This window comes from Sceloporus undulatus, chromosome 2 (assembly GCF_019175285.1).
Source record: "Sceloporus undulatus isolate JIND9_A2432 ecotype Alabama chromosome 2, SceUnd_v1.1, whole genome shotgun sequence".
NCBI classification, from domain to species: domain Eukaryota; kingdom Metazoa; phylum Chordata; class Lepidosauria; order Squamata; family Phrynosomatidae; genus Sceloporus; species Sceloporus undulatus.
The window spans coordinates 12,834,784-12,853,859 of record NC_056523.1 but is presented as its reverse complement, the minus strand read 5'-3'; the positions used below and the strand labels follow the sequence as shown (position 1 = coordinate 12,853,859).

Below are 19,076 nucleotides of genomic sequence, written 5' to 3'. Positions count from 1 at the left end.
AGATACCATCTTACTGTGCCATTGTATATAAGGGGACTTCAGCATCCATGGATTTTAGTATTCATGAGGGGCCCTGGAACCAAATCCCAGCAGATAGCAAGGGCCCACTATAATCAATCCTAGATGTTTTGGAGGCTGACCACCTATCCTCATTGTGAAAAGAAGGCCCTCTGGACTTGCCTAGGGAACCTCTAGTTATTTTAATTGCTTCATATTTTCCCAAGTTCTGATCTTGAAATGTTGCTGCATCTGCACTGCAGAATTAATGCTGTTTGACACCACTTTCACTGCCATAGCTCAATGCTGTGGAATGCTGGACTGTGTAGCTTGTGAGATACTTAGCCTTCTTTTGTCAGAGAGCTCTGGTGCCATAGCAAAACTACGAATGCCAGGATTGCATAGGATGGAGCCAGGGCCATTAAAGCAGTGTCAAACTGCATTATTTCTGCAGTGCGGCAGCAGCAACCATGTGTAATCGTGTTACAAAGATAGCCTTTCGAATGTCCCCATGTTTTAGCTAATCATTTGCAATTTGGTATGTGGTTGTGTGTTTGTGCGTCGAGCTGGACAAGAATGGACAGAAAGATGAGGGACTTTTTAAAAAAAAGCTGGGCCACATAAGGTTTAGGACATCTTCCCCACAGAGGCTTTGTTCGCAGCTTAGTCCTGAGAAAAACATGCTTTTGAAGGTTGTGTTTGGGATGGATAATAGCTGACCTACTTTTTGGAGACATATTTTCTGTGTGATGTAGTGGTTTGAGCATTGGACTAGGACTCTGGAAACCACGGTTTGAATCCCGGCTCAGCCATGGAGACTTGCTGAGTGTCCTTGGGTAAGTCACATTCTCTCAGCCTCAGAGGATGGCAGTGGCAAACCCCCTCTGAACAAATCTTGCCAAGAAAACCTCATGATAGGGTTGCCTTAGGGTTGCCATAAATCAGAAACGATTTGAATGCACACAACAACAACAAGTTTGAGGAGAGAGAATTATTATTCAGAAATAAATTATTAATTCATTTTTTTCACAGTTGTTGATCTTTATTAAAGTGCACATAACTCTGAACCAGCTGTTTTATTTTGGCAAAAGAGGGAGAAAGTCCTACAGGAGCCTTTCCCTATCCCTGGCAGAAAGGAATGAAAATAGCATAAACTACCGTACATAATTAATCATTTACTGCCTTTTTCTGCCAGATCACCTCCTTATAGTAGGCCTTGGCATGGATGAAGGATTGGTTCTAAAAGGGAATTGGCACAAAGGACGAAGGCAGGTCATCCATTTTGGGATCCTTTTCAAAGCTTCAGATTTTTTTTCTTCCTTAATTTTTCCCCTCTGTACCTTTATTGAAGAGGTACAGCAGACAGGTACAATTGGATTAACATACATTAAAACAAGAAGAAAGGAAGATAACAAAACCATCACCAGAAAGAGTGGATCTAGAAGTATTGTGGATCCAATAGAAATGGTTTGTAGCTTGGTTTAGGTTGTTGTAGGCTGCGAGGGTCCTTCTGACAGTAATGGTTTGCTTTCCTTTTTTTGCAGAGTAAGTATTGAGTCCTAATGTGCATTTACATTGCAGAAATAATGCAGTTTGACACCACTTTAACTCCCGTGGCCCCATCATACTGAATTCTGGGATTTGTACTTTTGTGAGCCACCAGCACTCTTTGGCAGAGAAGCCGAAAGGCCTTGCAAAACTACAACTCTCAGGATTCCATAGGATGGAGCTACAGCATTTAAAGTGGTGTCAGACACTGCATTATTTCTACAGTATAGATGCACCCCTAATCAAAGCAATAAATCTGTATGTTACCAGTAGTGGTCCCGGTGTCCTAGACAGTATCCGCACTACACAGATAATCCAGGTTGACTCCACTTTAACTGCCATGGTTCAGTACTATGGAATTCTAGTCCCTCTCCAATTAAAAATAGACTAGGGCCCAACCCACACTGCAGAAATAATCCAGTTTGGGACTGCTTTAACTGTCCTGGCTCAGTGCTAGAGAATCCCAGGATTTGTAGTTTGTTGTGGCACCAGAGCTCTCTGGCAGAGAAGGCTAAATGTCTCTCAGAACTACAAATCCCAAGATTCCATAGCATTGAGCCATGGTGGTTTAAGTGATGTCAACCTGGATTATTTCTGCAGTGAAGACCCTAAAATGATTTTAAATGGTTAGCCTGGTTCTGGCCAAAATTATCTTTGGTGGAACTCCGCTCTGCTCTTGTATAGTCCAAGAAAATAAACCATATCTCCATAAAAGAGTTATTTTTATCCAGTCCTTCCCTCATTCTAAGTTTACGTGAGAGCTTTTCATATAAAGCAATGGTCTGGATGCGCTTAAACCGTGTTCTTAATATTGAGATGTGCTAGTGCCTTCCAGTGTTAGACAGTTTCAAGCCTGGCTGCCATTAGGTATTTGTGTTTCAGTGGCTTGTTTTTAATCTGAGAATAAAGAAAGAATCAACACTTCAGAGCTATATGTTAGAAGCACAAACTTGAGTTCCTTTGGAACTGGGATGTGTGACAGAAGCAGGGATAACTTGTGTAGAGGGGGGGATGCATAAATAGAGCTGGATCTGCATTGCAGAAATAATCCAGTTTGATGCAACTTTAACTGCCATTGCTCAATGCCATGGAATTCAGGGGAGTGTAGCTGCTTGTATCAGGTCAACCAGTTGGTCTGTCTAAGCCTGTATTGTCTGCTCTGAGTCAGTGTCAGCAGCTCTTCAGGGTCTTGGGCAGAGATCTTCCCCATTGTCTGCTACCAGATTCTTTTTCACTACAGATAGCAGAGACTGAACCTTTGACTTTCTACATGTGCGTACACTACTAGTGTGCTACCCTTAAACTCCCTCCCTAAACTCTGCCATGTGGTTGTTGGGTGCCTTCAAGATGTTTCCAACTTATGTCAACCCTAAGGTGACATAAGGGTGACCAGATGTCCTCTTTATTCAGAGCATGTCTTCCATTCTGTCCAGGTGGAATTCCAAAATGTCCTCCATTTTGAGCATGGCTAAGAAGCATGAATTTAGATTCATATGAGTGCTTTTAGCTTTTATGTGGCAATGACCTTAATTTTTCTTGAATGTCCAACATTTTATGGGGCATGAAGTTGAAGGTGTTCATGACCAGCATCCATAGCTTTTTGTGGATTTTTTGGGCTATGTGGCCATGTTCTAGAAGAAGAGTTTATTCCTGACTTTTTGCTGGCATCTGTGGCTGGCATCTTCAGAGAATGCCCAAAAGATGTTTGGAATTGAGCTAAAAGCCTTTAGAAATTGGGAGCCTGTAGACAGAGTCTGTGTTAAGAGAGAAAGCGTTTATACAGTTGTTCTCCCAATTCATGGACTTGAGTCCATGGTCTTGGTCGTTCACTGATGGCAAATAGGGAGAAATAAAATGGTGCGTATGCTGTAAATGCATGTGCAGCGCCACATACAGGGGCACATAGCCGTTATAACCAATGGCAACTTGAATGTTTTTCCAGATTCACAGGAGGGGAAGGGGTCCGGAATGGATCCCTCATGAATTGGGAGGGAATCCTGTATTTGTTCAGTTTGATATGTGCTATATTCTTTGAGTGTAGTGGTTTGATGGTTGGATTTTGACTCTAGAAGCCAGAGTTCAATTCCCCTTTCAGTCATGAAACTCATTGGGTGACCTTGGGCAAGTCACACATTCTCAGCCTCAGATGAAGGTCATGGCAAACCTATGAACAAATCTTTCCAAGAAAACCCCATGGTAGGTTTGCTTGAGGGAGGGTTGCCATAAATCGAAAATGACTTGAAGGCACACAACACAAACACACACGTCTTTGACATCTTAGCATCCACTTGAATGCTGTCTCTCCCTCTCTCTTGTGAATTGTCGAACAGGATTTTTGCTCATCAAGCCTGATTTCATCTCCTGACTTGAGCAGGAACTGTGGTTGCCAGATCTACTCGTCTTGGAGGAGATGGAGGTTACTACCCAGCACAGAGCAGGTGAGGAAACAAAAGTACAGCTGATGAGAACGCCATGTTTTCGTTGAATTCTAGATCAAGGAAACAGAATATATGGCCCTATAGATTTTGTTGGACACCAACTCCCCTCAACCTTTACTAGCAAAGCCTCTGGTAAGGAACAATCAGCTTACAGTCCAACAACTTTTGTTTTTAAAATTTTTATTCAAAAAATTTGCAACATTAAAAAACATCAATAAAGGTATCGTTCATCAAGCAACAAACATTCAATTTTATAACATTACATCATCAAACATTACACCATCAGCAATATCAGGTATGACAGATATATTCTACCTTGTTCCTAATAGTCTTATGCTTCTCCTGGAGTACTGACACATTCATTATATCTTCTTAAACCTTCTTCATGCATTACCTCCAATCAGCCCTGTTCACACCTCCCTTCATATCTCTCCTCTCCCATTTGTCACTCGTCTTACCTTTTAACTCCTCACTCCTCTTCATATTCCTCTTCCTTATCCCTTCTTTCCTCCTTTTATCATTCTACAAATCATCCCCATTCCATACCTTCTCACTTACTCTACCCATCTGAACCCATCCCTAAATATTCGTACCTTACATCCACACAGATTGACCTTCTCCCTCTCTGGTTCTTTCTCTACTTTTAAATGACTTTAAATGAAATTGATGCTCAGTCTACATATTCATCATAGTTCTTTATACCCAATTTGCACTCCTGTTATATCTGTCCTACTATCTTTGTTGGGAAAGCTAGTCCAATAGCTTCTTGAAGAACCAACCATTCCTACTCCTGCTCTAGAATTTTGTATAAAAGTAAGTTCCCTCTTATCTAGGACAAGATATCATTCTTGTTTCCAATCTAAATGCCATTGTCTTGTCTCTTTCTCCTGGCTAGGGCTTCCTGATGTGACAATCAATGTGGAGGAAGAAGAGGAGCCATGTGAGCGACATCAGGATGAATCTGAGTCCTCAGAGGCCAATGCAGGTGAGGTATAGGAGCTACTACCTGCCTTTGCATCTTGGGGCCATAAATGTACACTAGATATTTATTTTGTTTGGCTTCTGGAGATTTTGCCTCAGCTATTTGGTTTGTAATATCTTGCCTGATGAAGATTTCCACAGATTTTGTGGAAATCTGTGGAAAGAGGTCCCACAAATAAGAGTGCCTTGCTGTATTTTCCAAGCATCATCCTACAGTATTGTCTAAGGGGAAATCTTTATGTGTTGGCAATGTTTTGCCAATAATCATCGGTATGAGTCTGTGAATTGTCACTTTATTTTAAATATATGTACTGTATGTTGTAATGCCATCATCACAGTCTATATCTTTGAACTTGTACTTGATCCCAGTGCCAATTTTATTTGTTCCTTATGGGTTTTTTCGGTCTACGTGGCCATGTCCTAGGAGAGTTTCTTCCTGATGTTTCGCCAGCATCTGTGGCTGGCATCTTCAGAGAATGCCTGCCTGGAAAGGAGTTGGATATATATATATTGTGTTACCTGGAAAGGCAGGAGTGATTTGCATGTGTATTGTTCTGTTGCTAATGGCAGGCCTCAGGGTGGTCAGCCACAGATGCTGGCGAAATGTCTGGAAGAAACTCTCCCAGAACATGGCCACATCGCCTGAAAAACCGAGAGAAAACTATGGATGCTGACCATGAAAGCCTTCGACTTCACAGACAAAGCCTGTGTTTGGAGGGAGCATCTGTATTGGCTTGATCACTTTGTTCCAAAACACTTAACTGTCCTGGCTCAGTGCTAGGAAATCTTGGGAATTGTAGCTTTTTGTGGCACTAGACCTCTCTGCCAGAGAAGGCTAAATGCCTCACAAAACTACAGTTCCCAGAATTCCCTATCACTGAGCCAGAGCAGTTAAAGTGGTCTCAGACTGGATTATTTCTGCAGTGTGTTTTGGACCATAGACACACATTTATACTCCATATCCTATATTCCATTTAAATACTGTCTTGTCTCTCTTTCTCTTGCGAATTCCTAAGCAAGAGCTTTGCTCATCAGGCCAAATTGGACCTCCTGGCTTGAGCTGGATCCATGCTTGCCAGAATAAAAACCAGAATTTATACAAACCCAAGTATTCCATTGAAGATCTAGAATATAGAAGGAAGAGGCCCCTCCCTCTTCAACTGTCATCTCGGCCTCAGAGGGAGCCATCAGGCAGACCCAGCAACATCGGGGACTGCCTGAAAGCTGGTGGAGGACTACTTCTGCCGCTGCCCCCCCCCCCCATGTCACCTGGGAAGAAGCTCCCCAGAACTGCGGAGGACTGTCTTGCCGCTGTGGTGGCTTTTTACCAGGGGGGAGGGGTCAGTGAGAGAGGGGTGTTTTTATGTATTCTTAATTGTTTTATTGATATTTGCTGTGAACCGCCCTGATCTATGGAAGGGCGGTATAAAAATAATAAATTTATTTATTTATTTATTTATTTATTTATTCATATGCTGTGGGGCTACACTCTCCTCAATTTTAGCTAGCATAGCCAATGGGCTGATGACAGTCCAGCAGTATTTGGAGGGCCAAATGTTGTCTGGCCCTACTCTACTGTTCTGTAGGAATGCCTGTTCTGAAAGCCAGGAGGTCAGGAGGCCAACCTAAAACCCATCATGTTACTTCTTTCTGTTGATCAGATTTTCCTGACGTGATAATCAAGATGGAACCAGAAGAGGAATCAGAATCAGAACAACAGCCAGAACATGAGACTTTTCCAGGGATCAGCTCAGGTAACTCATGTGCTACTACCTTAATTTTGGGCTGTGTGGAAAGACCCATTTTCTTATCCTGCAGCACTGTCTGGCTGAGACCAACCTTTCTGCATCATGCACTTGATCATGGACCTTCTCCATGATCCTCGATACAACTCTGTGAATTATCACTCTCCTTGTGATTATTAAAAAGGTACAGGGCATGTGTGGGGTGAGCATCTAAGTTGGTTTGTCTGGTTAGATTACAACACATCTCCACACTTCAGCTGCTATATATCACTTGAATTCTCCCTCTCTCACTTTCTCTCCTTCTCTTGTGAATTCTGCAGCGGAGTTTTTGCGTGTCAAGGCTGATCTGATCTCTTGGCTTGAACAGAGCCCGTGGTTACCAAACGAACTCATCTTGGAAAAAATGGAGATTGCTTCTCAGGGCAACACAGGTGAACAAAAGCATAACTATGAAAAACCACACTCCACTCTAATTTAGACAGAGCCAATGCTGAGTAGTAGTTTGAATACTGGACTAGGATTCTGAGAGACCGGGGCTCTCTGAACAAATAGTGCCAACAACCCCTTTGACAGGATTACCTTACAGTTGCCATTAGTTAGAAATGACTTGAAAATACTCAACAACAGCCAGTTTAGCCTTAGACCTTCTAGATCAGTGGTTCCCAGCCTTTGGTCCTCCAGGTCTTTTGGACCTCAGTTCCCATAATTCTTGGCCAAATTGGTCAGGGCTTCTGGAAGCTGAAATCCAAAACAAATGGAGGACCAAAGATTGGGAACTCTAGATGATGTTAGACTGAAGTCCCCCCCTCCCCAATTTGACGCTTGTGAAGAATAAGAGAGCCCTAGTTGTGCAGTGGTTAAATGCCAGCACTGCAGTCACAACGTTGTGAGTTCGATTCCAGGTTGACTCAGTCACCCATCCTTTCGTAGGTCAATAAAATGAGTACCCAGCTTGTTGGGGGCAATTGACTTACAGATTGTAAACCGCTTAGAGAGTGCTTATACCTTTATTGGCCAATTGAAATGCACAATATACATGTTGCAACCAAACAAGAGAGAAAAAAATCGGAGATTTTTGTAAATTTACCCTCCTCATACCATCTTAACTAAGAACAGAAACAACAAAATGCAGACATTTTACTAACATCTCCATTTTTTTGTCTCCTGTTTGGTTTGTAATATCTTGCCTGATGAAGAAGCCAATGGAAAGCTTGCAACAAGTATATTGTGCATTTTGGTTGGCCATTAAAGTTATCACTGTTTGTTGGATTTTTGTTTGAATTTGGTAAATGGCCAGCACAACTATCCCTGCATATTTTCTAGAGAGTGCTGAGTTCACTATAAAATAGTATAGAAATGTAAGTGCTATTGTAGTCCAACAACATGTTGAGAGTCAAGCATTTTCCTCTCCTGCCATGGAGTTTTGTTCTAAAGTCAGTTCTCCTCTCAAAAATCTTTGAAAGTCTTTCACTCATCTTAATCCCTTTATCTTTACCTTTTCTCCCTATTAGCATTTCTTGATGTGCCAATCAAGTTGGAACAGGAAGGGGAACCATGCAGTCTTACACTCCAGGATTCAGAGGCCTTCCCAGGGACCAGCTCAGGTAAAATTATTATTATTATTATTAACCTTTATTTATGAAGCGCTGGAAATTTACACAGCGCTGTACATACAATCTTTTTAGTTAGACGATTCCTTGCCCTCGGGCTTACAATCTAAAAAGACATGATACAGAAGGAGAAGGGAGTGGTGGAGGGAAAGGGTAAGAGGTCCAGCAGTTCCCCTCTACCTCCAAGGCCTGGACCAAGGTAGATGGACTGGAGGGAGGGCTTGGCTTCATAATCTGTGGGCTGCATTTTTCCACCATAAATATGGAGCCACTATTAATTTCTTGAATGGCAACCAGATACTTTCCCCCAAGATGACTCATCTATTGTGGAGAAACACATATTTCTAGTACAGTCAGCCCTTCATATTGACAGATTTAACCATCCTTGGCTTGAAAACATAAAAAAAAGATATCAGTTCTAGAAAGCAAAACTTGATTTTGCTTTTCTATATAAAGGACACCATTTCACTATGCCATTGTATTTAATAGGACCTGCATAGCCACAGATGGTCCTGGAATCAAACTCCAGTAGATGCCATGGGTCCACTGTAGAACTTGAATCTTCCTTACCTGGTATTCCAAAACCAGAAATATTTTGAAATCAAAAATGGTCTACATGGGTGGCTAAAGCAGGGACACCTTTGCTTTCTGATGGTTCTACGTGTACAAAGGGATTAAAAATATTGTGTATAAAATTACCTTCAGGTATTTGAAATCTAAATAATTTCATGTTCAGGCTTGGGTCCCATGTGCATATACAATTTTTTTTAAAAAACCAAAGAATTCCAAAATCCCAAACACTTCAAATCCCAAGCATATCAGATAAGGGAGACTCAGCCTGTACTCGACCCTTCAGTATTATTTTGCTGAGGAAACCCTGCATTTTATTATGGTCATTAATGTCTTACGAATGACAGGATTATCAATAACGTGGTCAGATCATGTCAAAGATAAATGAACAGAACACAGATTAATTACTATTAGTTAAAAGCATCATCCATGTTTACATGTAGTATATTGCTAAATCCCAGAAGCTGGGGAGGGGACCAACTATAACAGAGCCTTTGAGCATTTTGGAGGCACTTGCCTTACTTTTGTGAAAGGGACACTAGATGAAATGACACCTTGGTTTAATCTGAGATGGTTCCTACAGTACCTTCTATCCAGGTTTGTCTTGAAAACAATGCAATGATAATAAATGTGTAAGGGGTGTGGACTTGCTCCCATCCCAAGATCTCCTCTCTCCTTTTAAGCTCTTTCCTCAAAGCCAGATACTTTCTGTGATAGGGAAGAGATGCCTTTCTGGTATAGAATCATAGAATAATAGAGTTGGAAGAGACCACAATGGACATCCAGTCCAACTCCATTCTGCCATGCAGGAACTCACAATCAAAGCATCCCCAACAGATGGCCATCCAGCCTCTGTTTAAAGACCTCCGAAGAAGGAGACTCCACCAGTCTCCGAGGGAGTGTTTTCCACTGTCGAACAGTCCTTACTGTCAGGAAGTTCCTCCTAATGTTGAGGTGTAATCTCTTTTCCTGTAGCTTACATCCATTGTTCTGTGTTCTAGTCTCAGGAGTAGCAGAAAACATCCTCAATATGACACCCCTTCAAATACTTAAAACAGGGATATCCTATTGCCTCTTAAGTCTTGTTCTTCCATTCACAGAGTGGGAAATGGGGCTTCTGTCTCTACCGGAAAGGACAGCCAGTGAAGCAGATCAGGTAAGAGGTACTCTTTTGTTTTTTGATGGGTTTGCATTGGCTACCACTATGCTTCTGATCTGAATTAAGGTGCTGGTGATGTTATTTAAAGCCCTAATCACATCTTGAGACCTCAGTACTTGAGGGAACATCTCTCCCTATATATGCAATACCTGCTTTTGCATCCATATTCTCAGAAAAACAAACAAACAAAAAGCTCAATCTGGTAAAAATAGAATGAATGCCACAGTGAGAGGACTGCAGCCCAAGATATGTAATGCGGTGTTATGGGGATACCTAGTTACTTTACCTTTTTTTTAAAATAAGGATTGATAAGAGGAATTATTTAACTTTAATTTTTAAAAAAATGGGATTGAATAAAACAGAAGATTATTTTATCAAAAATCTTTTAAGAGCAGCACACACTGTAATAGCATTGGGATGGAAAAACAAGCAATATTGCAGGGGAAATTGGTCACAGTTTATTGCAAAACATCTTATTTGATTATTTAAAGATAAAAGGAAAATATAATGGTCAAACAAAGGCAATGACATGGTGGGATGTGGGGTTTTCGGATCGAGAAAGTCAAAGTTGAAAAGGTGCACAGTGAGGTTAGGAAAACTATTAGTAAGACATTTCACATTATAGGTACTGGATACTAAATTACTTGATTATAGCCAAGGGGGGAGTGGTATTTAAAACTATGTAATGTAATAATAGTAATATTTAGTAAGGATTTATTATATATTTTGTATGGCATTATGGAGCATAAAACCAATAAATAAAATATTTTTTAAAAAACCTAGCTACTTTAAATGAATTTAGGTTTGCAGGGCCAGATCAACCAAATCTAAGATGTAATCTCAGCAATTTGGTCAATACTCTTTGAGCATTTGTGGAGATTGGAAACAGACAGATGTTGTCTCCATCTTCCCAAAAAAGGAGGAAGGGAAGACTTGGGCAATTGCTAATCTGTTGGCTTGATTTAGATTCTAGGAAAGGTTCTAGTGAGTGAGTGCTTGAAAAAGAGCACTGTGGTTACTAAAAGACAGCATGGGTTTCTGAAAAACAGGTCATACCAGACTAATCTTACCTATTTTTAGATCATAAGAGAGAAAGAAAGGCAGAAACAGAGAGTGGGAGAGAGAAAGTTAGAACTTTGGTAGTTAATCTTGATTTCAAAAAGATTTTTAAAAAGATCCTCAGTAATATTCTTGCAGATGAGTTGGTACAGTTTGTGCTACAGTGATTCCCAAAGTGGGTGGTATGTCCTCCCTGGGGGCAGTGGAAGGTTCAGGGGGTGGTGAGGGGAAAAGAGGGCTTCAGGGGGGCCTTCAGTCAAAGTATTGGTGTGCAGGAAAGACAAGTGGTCTTTAGGGCCATGATAGGGATGAGGAGCACATTAAACCTCTTTTCAGGGTCCCTAGAAAGCCACACACAGCCTTGCTGATCATTTGCTGTGGTGGTGTCTCCCACTCTTTGACTGCCCATGTGAGCTCACTCCCTTACTGGCGTCTTTGGCTAGTATTGGCAATTGGAAAACTCTTGTGAGGCTTGGGCACAGGGCATTGCTTCTGTGGCTCAGAATGGTACCATTTTGAGACAGACTGGAGCAAAGAATTAGAGCATATGGTGGTGGTGGAGAAGTGGCGGCAAAAAGGAGTGTTCAAATTTAGAGCCTGCTTAAGCTTTGTGAGATTTGCTGAGACTTGGCTAGCAGGTTGGAGTTGCACTGTTGCTTCTGCTTTCTTTCATCAGACAGAGTCAGAGAAGAGGTAGCAGAAGAAATCATTTGTGTGTGTGAGAGAGAGAGTGGATACTTGAAGCTGTGTTGTTGTCTTTGGGGAAGGAGTAACTGTGCTCAATTATTATAAAGAGTCTTTTGTCTTGGAGTGGCTACTATAGTTAAAATCTCTCCCTTTCCTGGTCCACAGCACTCTCCAGTTCAGAGCATGTGGCCTCTGTAAACCCCCTATGTATGCACTGGCTGCGCCTTTCTTTGCCCCAATGAAGGGTTGAGAGTCCCTCCTCTCTGGTGAGAAGCTTGTCCCTTGCACCTGGTCATCCTGGGAGCAGCAACTGAGCAGCTGATTCTTGAGGGTCCTCCTTTAGCCTTCCTCTTGTAGTTCTTTAACTTTCTAGCTTTGTCATGAAAGAAGACTGGAAGGAAGGACCAGAGGAGGCAACCCGTTAGCAAAGCTTTTGCTCAAGTGCCTGTATTGGGGCAGGGATGGACATGACCTGTTTTGTGTCAATTCCTCCTGTGTGCCAGCTTCTTTCTACCATTCTGCATGCAGGAAGAGCATCCAGTGTCCTGTTCTGTCACACCTCACATAGAGCACTGTCTTCTTGCTGTGGAAATCACATTTTAAGAAGGACATCAGCACAGACTACCTCAGAAGCTGTTGAATTCTCCTTCATGGGAGACTTTTAAGTAGGGGTTAGATGGCTATTCCTCAGGATGCTTTAGCTTGGATTCCTGCTCTAGTGAGGCTAGATGACCATGGTTGTGCTTTCCAGCCCTACAGATTTGTGATATGATGACATGTATTTTTTCCTATTTACATTCTGAAGTAGTCATCTTCTCTTGAGGCCATCTTTGATTAGTCTTCCTTAGCTCAGGTGGATTTTTGGTTACAGGAGCTGGTGACCTTTGACGATGTGGCTGTATACTTCAGCAAGGAGGAGTGGGACCTCCTGGATCCAGACCAGAGATCTCTATACATTGATATCATGATGGAAAATTATGAGAGTCTGTCCTCATTGGGTAAGGAACTTGTTTCTGTTGGAATCCATTGTCCTCCCTACTGGGATTTGCTGCTGGGTCTCATCCACAAGGTTGCCATGTGTCAAAACCAACTCAGTTAACAACGACAATATCCCACAAATTCATCAGCCATAGAATTCTGTCCCCTGTGAGTTGTCTCTCCTCCCTGGCCCAAACAGAAGGTAATTTTTCTCTTCAATCTTTCTCATATAGCCTTTCTCTTTAGATGTACATATAGCAGCCCATGATTTCTTTGCCTGACATGGGTTAGGATTTCCTCTGAGTCACCAGGTGGGAAAACATAACAGTCCTTTCTCTAATGGCAAGCTAGTGAAAAATTCTGTGGTCCGTAACCTTTGTAAATGTATTAATAAAGCATCTCTTTTATTTAAAGAAAAAAGAGAGAAATCTAAATAATTAATTGTGTGGCTAATTATGATGCTTCTTTATTTCCATTATTTTACTCTGCTCCATACTGGGCAGTTCCCAGTAAACCAAATCTACACTAAAAAAGGAAATTAATATGAAATATTTTGATTTAACAAACAGAATGGTACACAGTCATATATATTTTCTGAAAATGCTAACAAGATCCAATAGTATGCAGAGGTATCTTTTAGCACTTTTGAGGCTAACTGTGTGAAGGAAATTGTAGCATAAGCTTCAGTAGACTAGGTCTGCCTCCTCAGATGCATGGAGTAGCAAATAGACCAAGTCTACCAAAGCTTATACTATAACATATTTTGCTTCATTAGTCTCAACAAGCTACAAGAAGCTTTTCAATATCAATATTCCAGACATACATGGCTAAGTCTCTGAATTCAAGAGCCAATAGATTGGATTAAAAAAATTACTAACTATAATGACTAAATTCAAAGATATAGTTGTGTTAGTCTGGAAAATCAGTATGTAAATGGATCTTAGAACACCTTTGAGATTAACTGAGTGAAAGCCATTGGTACCATGAGCTTTCATAGACTAGAGCCTACTTTTTACATGTGAAAATGGTAAAGTACACCCTATCTCTTCCAACACACCCTGAAAAATTTAATCTTTTTTCTCTTCTTTCACATTCATGTTCAGTCAGCTGTGAGATTCAATCTTGTTTGTTTTTATCTTTCTTCCCAGCAAATAACTGGAAGAGAATGAGCATACGTGCAGATGGGACATATGATACCTGTTTTACACACAAACTGGATCCACCTAGAGAAGAGCAACTTCAAGAAGAACAGGAATTAGGAAGCAGTGATTCTACATACACGCTCCTCACAGAAGAGAAAACTCCTGAATACCAGGACTGTGGAACACGTTTCCCTGAGATCACAATCCTTTTGTATGATCAAAGCGTCCCCTTAGGAGAAAATCCATTCAAATGCACCGAGTGTGGGAAATGCTTTTCTCAGAATTCCTATCTTGTGAGGCACCAAAGAGTCCACACAGCAGAGAAATCATACAAATGCCTGGAGTGTGGGAAATGTTTTCCTTGGAATTCATACCTTGTGAGGCACCAAAGAGTCCACACAGGAGAAAAAGCATACGAATGTCAGGAATGTGGGAAATGCTTTGCTTACAAGTCAGACCTTGTGAGGCACCAGAAAGTCCATGCCGGACCGAAAGTTTACGTATATCAGGAGGGTGGGGAACTCCTTGTTCAACGCCAGAGACTCCGTGTAGCAGAAAAACCATTCAAATGCGAGGACTGTGGGAAATCTTTTACTCAGAGTTCAGCCCTTGTGAGGCACCGTAGTGTCCACACAGGTGAAAAGCTATTTAAATGCCAAGAGTGTGGGAAAAGTTTTGCTAAGACATCAAACCTTTTGTACCATCAGAGAGTCCACACAGGAGAGAAACCATTCAGATGCACAGAGTGTGGGACATGTTTTGCTCACAAGTCACAGCTTGTGACACACCAGAGGCTCCACACAGGAGAGAGACCATTCCAGTGTCAAGTGTGTGGGAAATACTTTGCTCAGACTTCTACCCTTGTTAGGCATGAAAGACTCCACACAGGTGAGAAACCATACAAATGCCAAGAATGCGGGAAAAGTTTTGCTTCAAAATCACAACTTGTCATCCATGAAAGAGTCCACACAGGAGAAAAACCGTACAAATGCCAGGTGTGTGAAAAATGTTTTAGTAACAATTCTGACCTTGTGAAACACCAGAGAATTCACACAGGAGAGAAACCATACAAATGCCAGGTGTGTGGGAAATGTTTCAGCAGCAATTCAGACCTTGTGAAGCATCACAGAGTCCACACAGGAGAAAAACCATACAAATGCAAGGAGTGTGGGAAATCTTACAGTAACAATTCAGACTTTGTGAAGCATCACAGAGTCCACATAGGAGAGAATGCATACAAATGCCAGGAGCCAGAAGTATATATTAGTAATAAATCAGAACCTGTGAAGCCTCCTCCAGTGCAGACAGGAGAGAAGGAATACAAATGTGAAGAGTGTGGCAGATTGTTTTATAAGACTTCAACACTTCTGTTACATCAAAGAACTCACACGGGGGAAAAACCATACCAGTGCCCAGTGTGCGGGAAATGCTTTGCTCGGACATCACACCTTGTGGCACATCAGAGGCTCCACACAGGAGAGAAACCATTTAGGTGTGAGGAGTGTGGGAAGTCATTTGCTGAGAGTTCAAGCCTCGTGAAGCACCGTAGAGTCCACACAGGAGAGAAGCCATACCAGTGCCTGGTGTGTGGGAAATGCTTTGGTAGGAGCTCGGCTCTTGTGATCCACCAAAGAGTCCATACTGGGCAGAAGCCATATCAGTGCCAGGAATGTGGAAAATGTTTTGCTCAGAATGGTGGCCTTGCGACCCATCAAAAAATCCACACGGGAGAGAAGCCATTCAAATGCCAGGAATGTGGGAAATGTTTTGCTCTAAAGTCAGTTCTTGGGATGCACCAGAAAGTTCATACAAGAGAGAAATCTTTCAAATGCCAGGAATGTGATAAATGTTTTACTCACAATTCAGAGCTTGTGAAGCATCAGAAAGTCCACACAGGTGACAAACCATACAAATGCGATCAATGTGGAAAAGCTTTTACTAAGTCCACAATCCTTCTGTTACATCAGAGAACACACACAGGTGAGAAACCACACCAGTGCCAGGTGTGTGGGAAGTGCTTTAGTTGGAAGTCAAACCTTGTGACACACCAGAGACTGCACACAGGAGAGAGACCCTACAAGTGTAAAGAGTGTGGTAAATCTTTTGCTGAGAGTTCAAGCCTTGTGAAACACCGTAGGGTCCACACAGGAGAAAGACCATACAAGTGCCTGAAGTGTGGGAAGTGTTATGCTTACAGTTCAGACCTTCTGAACCACAACAGAGTCCACACAGGACAGAAACCATACAAATGCCAAGAATGTGGGAAATGTTTTGCTGTTAAATCAGTTCTTGTGATGCACTACAGGGTGCACACCAAAGAGAAACCATACAAATGCCAGGTGTGTGGGAAATGTTTTAGTAACCATTCAGACCTTGTGAACCATAACAGAATCCACACAGGGGAGAAGCCATTCCAATGCACAGCATGTGGAAAATGTTTTGCTCTAAAGTCAATTCTTGTAACACACTACAGACTCCACACAGGAGAGAAACCATTCCAGTGCCATGTGTGTGGGAGATCTTTTACTCAAAATTCAGCATTTGTGGCCCACCGTAGAATCCACGCAAAGGAGAAATTATTCCAGTGGCCCGAAGGTGCGGAAAGTTTTGCTTCAGTTTCACAACTTGCGCTACCAAAAGAGAACCCACCCAGCACAGAAACTATATAAATGCCAGGGGTGAGGGAAATGTTTTACTATGAATTTGCATCTTGTGATTAACCAGAGATCTACATAGGGCAGTAAATGCTCATATAGTAATAGTGTGTGACAAGTTTTGCTTAGAGTCTGGACTATCAAAATATCTCAGCAGAAGACAGTAGCGTGGGAAACAAATTCTTTGCTAAGTGGCATAACCTTGTCACCTCCCAGAGACTACTGTCCTTCAGCATTTGTCATCTCAGATGCTTTGGGACGTGTTTCCTGCCACAAAAGAAAATACTTGACTGCAGAACACTATAGGGGGACTGAATGGGGGACAGAGTTGGGTATCCGTTTAAGACGCAGAGTCAGGTTTCCACCCCTCCGTGCATGGGCTGGATTATGTCACTTTCAATTGGTGCCACAGTCTGATCCAGGAACAGTTATCAATCAAAATCATGCATGAGATGAGTGACAAGTAGGGCGCCATGGGATTCTGCCTTGGGCCTGGTATTGTTCAGTATTTTTGGAAATGACTCTGATGATAGACTAAAGAGTAAGCATATCAATGTTTCAGACAATGCCAAACAGGAGTGGCTCATCATAAAACAGAATCAGGATTCAAGATGATTTTGATAGATTGCAAAACTGAACCAATACTAAAGGTATGGACCTCAACAAGGTTAAGTAATGTAAGGCACTAGACTTTGGTAGGAAAAATCAGATGCACAGTTTCCTTGACTCCAGTGTCCAGTTGCTTGGGTCATAGTAGATTACAACTGAAATATCAATGAACAGCATGCAAAAAACTAGAGAAAAAGGTGCACATTCTGTGCTACATCAGCAGTAATATAATCTACAGAGCATGGGAAATAGAGGTACTGTTCTTTTTTGCTTTGATTGTGCCTCTCCTGGAATATAGTCTCCAGTTCTGGGCACCACAGTTTAAGAGAGAGACTGACAAGCTGGAAAACATCCAGAAGAGGGAGACTGAGATGTAAAAGCTCTGGAAACCCAAGGAATGATTGAGGAAGCTTCTGTATGTTTAGCTTGGAGAAGAGAAGGCAGAAAAGTGATACGACAGCTTGAAATATCTGAAGGGTTGTCACGTGGAAGAGTGGAAGAGCTTGTTGCTGTTTCCAGAAGGGAGGACCCAGACCAGTGGATTCAAAAGACATGAAAGGAGTCTGATTAAACATTTGGAAAAATGTCCTGTTTGTAAGTGGTATTCGTCAGTGGAACAAGCCACCTTGGCAGGTGGTGGATTCTCCTGAATTGAAGGTGTTTGCACAGAGGTTGGGTGGGCACCCCTCAGGGATGTTTTAGCTGTGTATTTCTGCAGTGGCCATTGGTTCAGATGTCCTTACTGTATTTGTGGGCCGGGGCTCCATTCCACATAAAGACTTTTATAGTTGGATGACATCTGCAAGTGTTATCTAGTCCAATCCTGCCATTGCAGGAGAGCATGCCTTAAAGCACCCTGAACAGACCACCTTTTTCAGAATTTATTTATTAAAATATTTATATCCCATCCTATCTTGTGGGACCTCAGAGGTGTAAGGAAGTAAACAACAAGCCATGAGTCTGGGTTTTGAGGAAAATGCTTGATGATGATGATGATGATGATGATGATTTTAGAAACCTAATCGAAACTTTTTTTAAAATCAAAGTTGAAACTGAGGATGAGTTAAATACATTGAAACCATATTAAATAACGTAAAAGGTTCAAACACTTAAACCTGTGTACATGTACATTTTGGAAAAAGCAAACTAGGCCCCAAAGGCTTTGGTAAAAAGCCGTGTTTTGACATGATGCCAGAAAGAAACCAAAGTCCATGCAAATCAGCTTTCTAAGGAGGAGAACATTGTATAGATGCTACTGCAGAGAAGGCTGTCTCCCATGTGCTCCCATCAAGTTTTGTTCCCACTGGTGGGTGACAGAGGAGTGTCAATCCTTGGGATAGCCACCTAAGCTATTTTTTAAAACCTCAAAGTAAGGGGAGTCCTTCATCTTCAAAGGGAGTCAATTCCACTATCAGTATCTCTTACCAGCAAGAAGTTCTTCCAAATGTTGCATCCCATTCCCCTTCATTGTAATTGGAATCTGATGTTTTGGATCTTGCCACCTCGAGCAGAAGAAAACAAGCCTGAGTCACTGAATCTTCTGCCTTGGTTGCATTTTCCCCTAGCACTTGGGGAGGAAGCCAGCTCAAAGACCCCCAACATAAGTTTCAGGAACAGTCCACCAAATAACCAAAGCAGGAAGGCCTGTGGAAATAAACCTGGAAATACTTGGAGCCCTGAAAATGATAGGAAGGGAAGGATTTTTCTCATCCCAGTTTTCTCTCTGGATTAGCAGAAACTACACAGGAAAGAAGCAATGGAACTGCTAGGTGTTGGGGGAATTAATGCATGGGATGGGATTAAACATTGCTATAAATCTCATAGTTACTAACTTTGCCATTATTTCTGTACAACCTTCTTGAGATCCTCTGTAAGAGGAGTCATAGATCTGTCCAAGGT

At 41.8% G+C, this 19,076-nt stretch overlaps 1 protein-coding gene across 2 annotated transcripts in view; it reads left to right on the top strand.

The window, feature by feature from the left end:
* The window catches only part of LOC121921812 (zinc finger protein 420-like), a 21,050-nt gene extending 3,287 nt beyond the window's left edge, over positions 1-17,763 (top strand). The window contains exons 2-10 of one of the 2 annotated variants that reach the window (XM_042450392.1): positions 753-833; positions 3,876-3,983; positions 4,879-4,968; positions 6,626-6,718; positions 7,030-7,140; positions 8,221-8,313; positions 9,990-10,045; positions 12,666-12,792; positions 13,921-17,763. In XM_042450392.1, coding sequence (XP_042306326.1) covers positions 3,956-3,983; positions 4,879-4,968; positions 6,626-6,718; positions 7,030-7,140; positions 8,221-8,313; positions 9,990-10,045; positions 12,666-12,792; positions 13,921-16,583 — 3,261 coding nt within the window. In that variant the 5' untranslated portion in view covers positions 753-833; positions 3,876-3,955 and the 3' untranslated portion in view covers positions 16,584-17,763. The remainder of the gene's footprint in view (positions 1-752; positions 834-3,875; positions 3,984-4,878; positions 4,969-6,625; positions 6,719-7,029; positions 7,141-8,220; positions 8,314-9,989; positions 10,046-12,665; positions 12,793-13,920) is intronic. The other variant, XM_042450391.1, reaches the window with a different exon arrangement.
* Positions 17,764-19,076: the final 1,313 nt, after the last annotated feature.